The 13,136-nt window shown below is 41.8% G+C and overlaps 1 protein-coding gene across 1 annotated transcript in view; it reads right to left on the minus strand.

Moving 5' to 3' along the window:
• LOC141144685 (ATP-binding cassette sub-family A member 13-like) overlaps positions 1-12,059 on the minus strand; it is a 178,730-nt gene extending 166,671 nt beyond the window's left edge. Inside the window, exon 1 of the mRNA XM_073630620.1 lies at positions 11,890-12,059. Within this exon, the coding sequence (XP_073486721.1) occupies positions 11,890-12,049 (160 nt within the window). The 5' untranslated portion in view covers positions 12,050-12,059. The remainder of the gene's footprint in view (positions 1-11,889) is intronic.
• Positions 12,060-13,136: the final 1,077 nt, after the last annotated feature.

Raw genomic sequence — 13,136 nt, forward strand, 5'->3', positions numbered from 1 at the left:
CTTTATGGACACTGCGCAAGCGTGAAACTCCGCCCACCCCTGACGTTCTTTCTAGCCTATTCCCCGCCCCTTCTTGTTCGGCGCAGGTGGGGAAGAGCACATGGCGGAGTCAGAGCAGGTGTCTGATAATTACAGCAATGAGGAGGAAGAGGAGGAAAGCCCAGAGCCTGAAACGTCCCGATCCAGAAGGAGATGATTTAAGGCCTCAAATATGTCCTTTGGGGAGATGTTGGAGATGGTCGACATCCTGAAGAAGGCCGACTATGATGGGAAGTATGGACCTTACCCCAACCCCAATGTCAGAAAGGCCAAGATCATGGCGAAAGTGGTCAAGAGTCTGCACTGGAATTTCGGGGTACGACAATCGAAAGATCAGCTCAGGAAACGGTGGTCGGACCTCAAATTAAGAGAGCACGAGCAGTACAGAAAGATCCAGAGAGTGCTGCAAAAAAGTAGGTAGTTGTGCTGTGTTCCTATTCTTTATGTTTATTACGTTCGTGCTGCTTCATGTGCTTTTCTTAACTGTTATCCAGTTTAAAATGGCAACATTCATGTTCATGGGCACATTATTCGTTCGTATCAAACATTGTTCGTTCGGCCTAGAAAATACCATTGTTTAGGCCATATGCATTTGCCTACATTTTTTATGGCCTACTTGTCTGCAAATAATTTGGTTGTGTAGATGGGTTTGTAACTAGAATGAAATGCAAACTAGATTCTGTGTAAGGAGAGGACACTCAGCAGTTTTCACATCTGGACGCTGGAGCACTAGTGTGGGACACAAGAACACCCTTTTTATTAGGGGACCCACACAGGTGCTCCAGTGTATACTATAGGGGTGTCTCAATCTGTGAAGCTTGTACAAAACAGGTAAAGTATTGAAGCTTGACAAAGGACACTAAAAATTCTACATCTTAGAACAAAATAGCCAATTGTACCCCACTTCCAACCAATGTTTCATATTCCGATTTCTGCCATGAAATATCTGTGTGCTAAGTATACCTATTTTTTTTTACATAGGGGATAAAAGACTCGGAAGACACCTCTCATCCGAGAAGACCACAGACCCCCCACCTCTGGAAGAAGGGGAAATCCACCCAAGTCAAGCAGAGCAGGAGGAGGAAGACGTGGTGGAAATTGTCACCACAACAAGTGAGTGTCTGCGACCACAGGCTCAGGTAAGAGATGGATGCCGGCATATTTATAATACATGGTGTGTTTTTGTTTCTATCTTTTTAGGTGATCGTGATGTTGTGGATCCAGGGCATTTCACCTGGAAAGTGCACAGATCCTGATTGGGGAGATCATGGAGTGTAATAGGGACATGGTAAACATCCTGAAAAACATCAATGGTGTTCAACAAAAAATGAAGAACATCATTGATGTTTCAGGGAGAGTTTAAAACCCCTCGAAATCCCTATTTTTTGGGGGCTTTTTGTGACCTAAAAATGTTTACCATTTTTTGACATATTTGAGAAAAGCCAAATTTTGAAGAGGCACACAGTGTGTCAACATGTGCTATCTGCCATCACGGGATATCAATGGACGCGTTTTGGGGGTGCAACCCCTTCCTCAATAATAAAGTAGCTGTGAGGAAGGGGTTGCACCCACAAAACATGTCCCTTGATCCCCCGTGATGGCAGCTAGCACATGTTGACATTCGGCAATTGGTGTGCATCTTCAAAATTTGGCTTTTCTAGGGGTGACTTCACCCCATCTGAACGCAATATCAAACACAGTTTGTAAATACTCATGTCTGATATTCCCTTCAAGTTCTACCAAATGTGAACTTTGTAAGTTCAAGATTTGTGTCTTTCTTGTTGGCTTTAAACATGCCTGTTTTATCTTAAATGGACATTTCTACTTTTTCTAATGTGACCCCAAACATTGTTATACAACAAACATGTTGGTTTGTTTTAAAAACCTTTTCTAAATGCACATGTGATTGTGCTGGTATTAAAAAGATTGTTAATCAAGAATGTGTGGATTATTGTTTCAACACTCCAACACTTTTGTTGTGTTGTGTTGTTGTGTTGTTTTCACTCACAATGGGGGTTATTTCCTAAGGGAAAATCCACTTTGCACTACAAGTGCAGTTTCAACTGCACTTGTAGTGCAAAGTGTCTTTGCCTTTAGTAAATAACACCCAACAATGCTTTGTAATGTTACACAATCACGCCATTTTCAGGACTCACCACATTTCTGTCGGGGTCAGCTAAAAGAAACACAAGCAGTAAATGTCACCAAAGATTTGAGTAGGTAATTTTTTTTTTTATTTGAAAAAGGTTTCAGACATTGTCTGGCATATTGATAGCCCCCCTACCCGCAAAGTATTCAAGGTATCTTAGACGGACATCACGGGCACTCAGGGGGGCAAGCCAGGATGACCACTTTCAAGCACCATCAGGGTTGGTTCATTTTGAATTCCAGTCTCAGGCCCAACTGAGTCAGCATAGTTGGCAGAATGTTTCCGTAAAAAGTTGTGTAGAACACAGCACGCCAGGATGATATGATTCAGTTTGTACTCCGCCATGAGTATGGGTGTAATAAATAGGCGGAAATTAAAAACCCTCTGGTCTGGGGTGAGGGTCCTCATCAGGAATGGCCGCATAAGATGGTCCCCCAGTGCAAACGCTTCATCTGCAATGAAGATGAATGGGAGTCCTTCCACATTGTCTTCTGGAAGTGGCAAGTCCAAGCTGCCATTCTGGAGATGCCTGTAGAACTCCGTCTGGGCAATGACTCCACCATCGGACATCCGGCCATTCTTCCCCATGTCCACATACAGGAACTCATAAGTAGCCGACACCACCGCCAACATCACTATACTATTGAACCCCTTATAATTATAATGGTATCACCCCAAGTTGGGTGGTGGGACGATGTGGACGTGTTTCCCATCAATTGCCCCTCCGCAGTTAGGAAAGTCCCACCGCTGGGTAAAGTAGGAGGCCACAGTCTGCCATTCCTGTGGCGTGGAAGGAAACTGTGGAGTCAAACAAAAAAAATTTAGTCATTTTGCACATAAACAGGGAAAGCAGATTAGACACAAACATTCTTGGCCAACATCAAGATAACATTTATTTGAGGAAGTTTTTAAAGACCAAAGTATAAGGTACACCTATCAGATTCCCCCTCTCCCCCCTCTCATGGGCCATTTCTAACATTATAGGGGGGGGAACTCTTGGACAGGTAACCCTTTCCACTTCATTGAGAGATGAATGCCTAAATAATGGGTATTACTTTGAACAGCCCATCCTTAGTTACCCTATTGGCAGCCCACTGGACAGGTAAGAAGTGTCATAATACAAAGATATAAATACACATTGTGCACATTTGAGCACATTTGGACATTCTGCTATTACCTATCAAGATAATAATAGTATACAGAAACTTTAAACAGTACCATTTGAAAGTATTCAGGCAGGCCCTTGCACTACATGCTTTGGGGAATTCATCCATACATCTGACCACAAAAGAGATGGGTATAGTGTGTATGGGTTTGGCAAAGTCAGCAGATAGATGATTGAGGATAGATAGAGAATTGTTATCAGCTGACTTAGCAGTTGGGGGGAGGGAGGGTTAAAAATGATTTGGGGACCCCCAAAAAAAGCCTCTGGCACTCTGCCTGAATTTAAAGCACAAATCACATTTAAATATAGTTTAGGGGGTGTTTGGGGTAAAGCACTACTATGGAGCTGATAAAATACATTGTTAAGTGACTACATGAGGTGAATATAGGGCCAGGAGACCATGCTGGGGAGGTAAGTGAAGGCAAATATGTATGAAGGACAAACAAAATAATTACAGAAAAATACAGCATGCATGAGAACAAAGGGGACATTCACAGAATATTACAATCATGGTCATTAGGGAATGAGGAAAGAAATACAATACATTATCAAACAATAAATACAATACAAATCTTACCTTAATATACTCCTTCTGCAGGACCTGGATGATGGCAGAACAGGTCTCTGGGATAATGATCCCCAGAGCCTGGGGGGAGATGCCTGTCGAGAACTTCAAGTCCTGCAGGCTTCTCCCCATCGCCAAGTACCGCAGGGTGGCGACTAGCCTCTGCTCCGGAGTGATGGCTTGCCTCATGCAGGTATCCTGCCTGCTAATATAAGGGGTCAGCAAAGCCAACAAACGGTGAAATACGGGGTCCGTCATCCGGAGAAAGTTCCTGAAATCATCAGGATTATTCTCACGGATCTCATGGAGCAAAGGCATATGACAGAACTGGTCATGCTGAAGCAACCAATTCTTGGTCCATGAACTCCTCCCCACCCTGTTCATGGACTGGACTTGTGTCAAGGTCAGGACCCCAACACCAAGCCCCCACACAGCACGAACTCAACGAGGACTACTTATACGCAACATGGCTAGAAAACGGTCGGCTGCTCAGAACGAAGTAACAGAACGCACTGAAGAACAGCAAGGCCTGTGAAGAGCGACCTGAAAAACAGTAACGAGCGAACAAGATCACACTGAATAGTACAATACGAACTGACTGCACGCACTGAAGAGCAGATACAAACCCACAAGCACAAACTGAACAGCAGAAAACGATCTGAAAACCACGAGTCTGAAAAAGCCCGAATCGTCTCTCACCAAACTTTTACTAACACGAGATTAGCAAAAGGAGCCCAAAGGGTGCCGCGCTTGGTTCTGAACTGGCCTTTTCTAGTCTCGTCGTATGTGGTGTACGTCACCGCGTTCTTGGCGATCGGAAATTCTTTGTGCGACCGTGTGTGCGCAAAACAAGTTTGAGCCAACATCCGTCGGAAAAAATCCATGGATTTTGTTGTCGGAATGTCCGATCAATGTCCTATTGTGTGTACGGGGCATTACTGTTATACTGTAATGTTACTTTGTTTTAATGTTAGCCATCATTTGCTTAGCAGGTATGCCATTCAGCTGCAGCGCGGATTTATTTATTTTGACAGCAACAGCGTTTGCTCCCATGATACATAAAGCCGTTATTCCAGCGCTGTAGGAAGTGATTTTACCACCACAGTTAAAAACAAAACGGTGCCTGTATGCCCGTCATTAGAAGTGGGTGGATGAAGGGAGGTATTCTAATGGTGGGCATACCCACTGATCAATCTCTTTTTTTCATGCAGCCCACAGGCTGCATGAAAAAAAAATTACAATAAATGCCCAACAAGGACCAGCAACGTACTGGCATTTTGCTGGGCTTTGAGTGGTTATACCAGAATTTTGCCTGCGGGTTTTGGTATCATCTTGGTATCGTTCTTTTCAGCCAGCGGTCGGCTATCATGTAAAAGCAATCCTAGAGGCTAATTAGCCTCTAGACTGCTTTTACAAGCAGTGGGAGGGAATGTTCCCCCCCACCATCTTCCATGGTTTTCTCTGACTCTTCTGTCCCAACAGGGAACCTGAGAATGCAGCCTGTGGTTCTGCCAGCTGACCATAGAGCTGATCAGAGACCAGAATGGCTCCAATCATCTCTATAGCCTAAGAAACTGGAAGCTAGGTGCATTTCATGACTTAGATTTCGCCTGATATAAACAGTGCAATTGGGAAAGCATTTTATCACACCGATCTTGGTGTGGTCAGATGCTTTGAGGGTAAAGGAGAGATCTAGGGTCTAATAGACCCAATTTTTTTCAAAAAAGAGTACCTGTCACTACCTATTGCTATCATAGGGGATATTTACATTCCCTGAGATAACAATAAAAATGATAAAAAATAAATGAAAGGAACAGTTTAAAAATAAAATAATAGATAAATAATAATAAAAAAATAATAAAACAGCAAAATAAATAATAATAAAAAAAAAAAAAAACACCCCTGTCCCCCCCTGCTCTCGCGCAAAGGTGAACGCAAGTGTCGGTATAGTGCCATATGTAAACAGCAATTGCACAATGCATGTGAGGTATCACCGCAAAGGTCAGATCGAGGGCAGTAATTTTAGCAGTAAACCTCCTCCGTAAATCTAAAGTGGTAACCTGTAAAGGCATTTAAAGCTTTTAAAAATGTATAAATTTAAACAAAGTCGCGCTACTAGTGTTTAAGAAACCAGAAACAATAATTTAGCAGCCAGCATCAACAGTCTAGTGAACTGTATACCAAGGTGATAACAAAAATATATAAATGCAGCGCTAGTATGTAAAGTGTAAAAAATCCAAAACATCCCACAGGGATGAATGTGGAACTAGTGACAACTTATAAATCTAATGAATGATGTTGTGAATCATATAGCAATACTGCCAATGTGTTCACAAACAAGAGATATTGTTTACAATATCCGTGAAGGAAAAACAACAAAAAACTGTCTGTGATAGAAGAATATTCCTGAGTGGGTGCAATATAGTCCCATAGAAATAAAAAATTGTGAAAGTGATGCCTTTTCAACCCAAAAGATGTGGCAAAGCGGGCTTCTTCCTGTGATATATACCAACATGCAGGTGGGAAGCTGTAGAATTGGGTACGCTTACCAGAAAGGGTGGACACACTCACTATACAGTGGTGGGTCAATCAGGCGTTGGGATCATTCAATTCGGCAAGCGTTTGGTAGAGGGAGGTGATGAAGGTGTAGCTCAATGACTTCATCCAAAACAATGAGAAGTAGATGGCACTTGTTAGGACCTCCAGCAAGCAAGCGTGCTTGACATCGAATAAAGTTGTCAGCTGGATGGAATAGACAGGCTCCAGAGCATGGCGTATCAAAGCATGAGAAAAAAATGAAAAGAAATAAAGGGGCTCTCCATAGTGCATGAATCCAATAGGAAAATTTATTAAGGAAAATTTATTAAAAAGCCAAGACTTAAAACAATCCACCTGCCAGGTGGGTGCAAAGAGTGATCACATAAAAAATAAGTATGTCAAATTTGCATGGTGTCAAAAGCACAAGGCTTAGCAACCCTCAAGGTTGTTTAAAATTAAAAAAGTGTGTTTTTTTCCAAAAAAATGCGTTTGAAAAATCGCCGCGCAAATACTGTGTGAAAAAAAAAATTAAACACCCACCATTATAATCTGTAGGTCCTTTGCTTTAATAAAATATATATAATGTTTGGGGGTTCAAAGTAATTAAAAAAAAGAAAAAAAATTTTTCATGTAAACAAAAAGTGTCAGAAAGGGCTTTGTCTTCAAGTGGTTAGAAGAGTGGGTGATGTGTGACATAAGCTTCTAAATGTTGTGCATAAAATGCCAGGACAGTTTAACCCCCCCCAAATGACCCCATTTTGGAAAGTAGACACCCCAAGCTATTTTATGAGAGGCATGTTGAGTCCATGGAATATTTTATATTTTGACACAAGTTGCGGAAAAGACAATTTTTTTTTTTTTTGCACAAAGTTGTCACTTAATGATATATTGCTCAAACATGCCATGGGCATAAGTGAAATTGCACCCCAAAATACATTCTGTTGCTTCTCCTGAGTACGGGGATACCACATGTGTGAGACTTTTTGGGAGCCTAGATGCGTACGGGACCCCAAAATCCAATCACCGCCTTCAGGCTTTCTAAGGGTGTAAATTTTTGATTTCACTCCTCACTGCCTATCACAGTTTCGGAGGCCATGGAATGCCCAGATGGCACAACCCCCCCCTCAAATGACCCCATTTGGAAGGTAGACACCCCAAGCTATTTGCTGAGAGGTATGGTGAGTATTTTACAGATTTCGCTTTTTGTCACGAAGTTTTGAAATTTGAAAAAAGAAAAAAAAAACATTTTTCTTTTCTTTCTTCATTTTCAAAAACAAATGAGAGCTGCAAAATACTCACCATGCCTCTCAGAAAATAGCTTGGGGTGTCTACTTTCCAAAATGGGGTCATTTGGGGGGGGTTTGTGCTATCTTGGCATTTTATGGCCTTCAAAACTGTGATAGGTAGTGAGGAGTGAAATAAAAAATTTACGCCCTTAGAAATCCTGAAGGTGGTGCTTGGTTTTCGGGGCCCCATACGTGGCTAGGCTCCCAAAAAATTCCACACATGTGGTATCTCCGTACTCAGGAGAAGCAGTAGAATGTATTTTGGAGTGTAACTCACATATGCCCATGGCATGTTTGAACAATATATCATTTAGTGACAACTTTGTGAAAAAAAAAAAAAGTTTGTCATTTTCCTGCAACTTGTGGCAAAATATGAAATATTAAGAGGAAAAACAGACAGCACAAAACCAAAATGAAAACCCAGCAGCTGAACACTGAAGGCCAATATAAAATCCTTAATAGTAACTCTCAAGATAAAGCAGTGCAGCGCTTAAAAGAACAAATACATATAAAACATATGAGGCAGAGTCCCAAATGATAGCTTAATCCGAGAAGATGAATATTTGTCCACTAGTAGAAAGTAAATTTCTCAGATGGTAAAAAAGGGTGCAGTGATAAGATAAACTTGACATTCGTGTATCAACACCACTGTGTTCCACCACCAGGAGTAGAGGCCGCTCACCTCATTGAGTAGACCTTCTGCGCTAACAGATAGGTCACTCATGCAGTCCCTTCCACAGGGTAATTATAGAAATGAAAAGGCTTGGGGTGTCTACTTTACAAAATGGGGTCATTTTGGGGGGGGGTTGTGCCATCTTGGCATTTTATGGCCTTCAAAACTGTGATAGGTAGTGAGGAGTGAAATCAAAAATCTACGCCCTTAGAAATCCTGAAGGCGGTGATTGGTTTTCAGGGCCCCGTACGCGGCTAGGCTCCCAAAAAATCCCACACATGTGATATCCCCGTACTCAGGAGAAGCAGCAAAATGTATTTTGGGGTGCAATTCCACATATAACCATGGAATGTGTGAGCAATATATCATTTAGTGACACATTTTTGTAAAAATTTTTTTTTTTTGTCATTTTTCAATAACTTGAGACAAAAAAATTACTGAAGGGCTGAAGTGGTTAACTGATTAAATAAGGATTTACACTACGCAAGCCTCTATTGTCTTTCCATGGGGACCCATTAAATTCATCTGTGTAAGAGGCTATCCATTGGGAGGACATTGGGAGTGTTGGTGCACAACATAGAGACCAGAAGCGGGGGAACAAGCCACAAGCGCTTCTGATCTCCCGTAACAGGAGATCATTTACAGCTGGTAAGCAGCAGTGAGTGCAAAGGTGGAGGCACTATCCTATTTTTCTCTTCACTTTTCCTGTGGTGTTTTGTTTGTTTGCCACTGCGGAGGAACTCATTAATGTATCACTTCCAACACATGGCCTTTTTTGGCTTTTTATCTGTTTAAGATTTAATAGTGATTTCTTTCATTAATTACGTCATTTTGCATTATTGGAAAATGGTTTTCACAGGTCACCTATTATTTATAAATTTGTTTACGTGTCACTATTATAAGGTATCATACAGGTCACGTACCATTAATCAGCACAACTTGAATTTTTATTCTACATTGTACCCCTACCATTTCACAAAAAAAGTGTCAAAAATGGTAAAAAAGACAAGAGACAGCTTGGGACAAGTCCTATATTAAAAAATAAAAATGTCCAGCGATGTAAATTCACGCCGCCTGATGGACCGAAAAAAGAAAGGAAATAAAGCCACAACAGTTCCGCCTCCATGGGAGGCTCCCGCTGAGTCACGCTTCTTCTGGGTGACAGCTGTTATATAGCTGAGGGCGGGGCCACCCGGTAACGTAAACAGGTGACCCAGCCCCCCTCTGGCACCACAGGGAAGCCACGGGGAAGCCCCCATGGCGTCAGAGGGGGCTGGGTCACCCGTTTATGTCACCGGGTGGCCCCGCCCTCAAATATATAACAGCTGTCACCCAGAAGAAGCGTCACTCAGTAGGTGTCTCAGTTCCGTCATGGAGGCGGAACTGTTGCGGCTTTTTTTTTTCTTTTTCGGTCCGTCAGGCAGCATAATTTTACATTGATGGACATTTTTTTATTTTTTAATAAAAGACTTGTCCCAAGCTGTCTCTTGTCTTTTTTTTTACCATTTTTGACACTTTTTTTGTGAAATGGTAGGGGTACAATGTACCCCGTTACCAATTTACATGGGGGAGCAGGATCTGGGGGTCCCCTTGTTAAAGGGGGCTTCCAGATTCCAATAAGCCCCCTGCCTGCATACCCCCACAACCACCGGGCACCGTGAGGCCCTTGTCCCCATCAACATGGGGAAAAAGTGTTTTGGGGGGACCCCAAAGCACCCTTACCTTGTTGAGGGCACGTGGCCTGGTACGGTTCAGGAGGGGGGTCGCTCTCTCATCCCCCCTCTTTTCCTGTGGCCTGCCAGGTTGCGTTCTCAGATAAGGGTCTGGTATGGATTTTGGGGGGACTCCTACGCCATTTTTTTAAATTTTGGCACAGGGTTCCCCTTAAAATCCATACCAGACCTGAAGGGTCTGGTATGGATCTTGGGACCCCCAAGCAATTTTTTTTTTATTTTTGGTTCGGGGTTCCCCTTAATATTCATATCAGACCCATGCCCTTTTTTTTCAATGAGTTTTATCTATATTGCCGAGACCCGACAATTCATTACAGTTGCGATCAGTTTTAAATGACAATTTTTCCTTTAGAAATGTCATTTTGCTGTGGTACTGTTCTAAACACGGGAAAATGCGCCACTTTACAGGCATACTATAGACACCCCCAGGCAAGATATTTAAAGGAATATTTCATTTTTATGGTTTCTCTTTAAGATTTAAAAATACCACTGCTCCCGAAAAAATTTCCGTTTTATAAAAAAAAAATTTGCATTGATACATGTCCCCTAGGGCAGGACCCAGGTCCCCAAACACTTTTTATGATAATAACTTGCATATAAGCCTTTAAAATGAGCACTTTTGATTTTTCATGTTAGTGTCCCATAGACTTTAACGGTGTTCTGGCGACTTTCAAATTTGCCCCAAACACTGCATATTGTTCGGTGTTCGCCGAACATCCTGAACAACCAAAGTTCGGCCCAAACGTATGCGCGGCCTGAACCGTTTGCCCATCCCTACTCCCAAGAATGCACTTTTTTTTTTTACACAGCACAGCATAATGCACAGGTTGTGCACTGTAAAAACTTGCAGTGCTGACGCATTGCCCTCTACTTTGCAGTGCCATTTACAAAAAATGGTACTACCAACACACTACACTAAGCATGCATTGACATGTGTTGTTACCACAACAGCTTTAGTGGGCCCCAAAGTTAGTTCTCTGCTAACCAATCCTTTTCAATAAAACAATTGTTAGTAATAAAACTGCACCCCAACATGTTCCACGGTTAGGACACACCCAGTTCAGCTAGAAATATTCATGTGATTTGCCTGTACATTTTACTGCATAATTCAAAAGGGTCAAAGTACATTGCAAATAATAGGATACAAGTACAGACTTTTGTCAGGTTACTGTAGCGCATGTTGTTGTCAAATTATTTTATATCTGTAACAATTTAAGCATACAATAAAGTGGACCTTGCAGTCTGCATCATCTAAGAGCATGTGAGGGCTTTCACACTGGAGTGGTGCACTTGCAGGATGGTCAAAAAAGTTCTGCAAGCCGAATCTTTGCAGCGCTGTAGGAGCAGAGTATTCCTAATATGCCCCTCCCCATTGAAAACAATGGGGCAGCGCTGCTAAGCCAGCGGTTTTAACCCTTTTTCAGCCACTAGCGGGGGTTAAAACCACCCCACTAGGGGCCGACTAGCGCTGCTAAAACGACGGTAAAGCAGTATAAATATAGTGCCGCTTTACCGCAGACGCCCACAACGCCCCAGTCTGAAAGTAGCCTTAGACCTTCTGTGAGATAATGAAGAAGCTTTTCCTGCAAAGTACTACCATATACTGTAGCTCTCAGTTGATGTGGAGGCAGTGTGCACCTTTTACATTTATATTTTTCTTCTGAACAGAATAATTAATAAGCATTAGTTACCCAATTAGTTAATAAACATTAGTTACCTTACTAGTTAGCTAGTTAGTTACCTGCTAGGAAATCATTCTTCTGAATCAATTCCTTAGCCTTTTCTTCAAAAGTATCAGACATGTTGATGGGCAGAAATCGATCAAAACAGAAACATGAAGAAATATTTACAACAAACTGGGACAAATAGTCAATTTGTTGGACCATTGAATTGTTAAGCATCTTTGCACTGTTGGATTCTGAAAATAGGAGATAAAACATAATGCACAATTTACTGTTTCTAGAAAATCAAACATTACAATCGAATTGTGCAGTGTGGTGGTAAATACAAAGGAGACTTACAGCAATTGTACAATCAGATTTAAACATGTGTCTAGCTTTATCCTAATAAACCCACTACTGATGTGTAACCTTAATTCATAATTAACTTCAGTTCCCTTATCCATCACTCACAGGGGGCATTCCAACTTTTGCAGCCAGGGTTTCCACATCTTTACATACGTGCTATAATTACCATGTCTAGTAAAGGTTACTTTTTCCTTCCATATTAACATATTTATGGTCGTGATTGCCAGTTTTGTGCAATTAATTTTCTTGCTGGTATAGGCATCTCGCAATCGCTGTTATGGTACCTACTGACACTGTGTCTTCTTCTATCTGTCCCAAAACACATACTTTAGGTTTTAATGCTAGTGTAACCCTAAACATTGCATTTATAATGTTTAGTATCTCTGTCTAACAGTTTTCAGTATCTTCAGTATCTCTGGAACAGTTTTGGGCATCTCCACATCATGTGTATAAGATCCCCCGTCTCCCGACACCTAGGGCACTTGTCATCAGGTCTACGGCCAATCAGTCATATACATTTTCTTAGGGGTATAATAAACTATGTGCAATAAAAACAAATGTGATACTTTTTGTGAGGGAAAAACCGTCACCAACGGTCCAAACTCTAAAATCCTCTTCCATTGCTCCATAGATATTGCTCCTACATCCTCTTCCCATTTTTCTTTATTCTTATGCCCCGTACACACGGTCGGACTTTGTTCGGACATTCCGACAACAAAATCCTAGGACTTTTTCTGACGGATGTTGGCTCAAACTTGTCTTGCATACACACGGTCACACAAAGTTGTCGGAAAATCCGATCATTCTGAACGCGGTGACGTAAAACACGTACGTCAGGACTATAAACGGGGCAGTGGCCAATAGCTTTCATCTCTTTATTTATTCTGAGCATGCGTGGCACTTTGTCCATCGGATTTGTGTACACACGATCGGAATTTCCGACAACGGATTTTGTTGTCGG

This window comes from Aquarana catesbeiana, linkage group LG05 (genome assembly GCF_042186555.1).
Source record: "Aquarana catesbeiana isolate 2022-GZ linkage group LG05, ASM4218655v1, whole genome shotgun sequence".
Taxonomy (NCBI): Eukaryota; Metazoa; Chordata; class Amphibia; order Anura; family Ranidae; genus Aquarana; species Aquarana catesbeiana.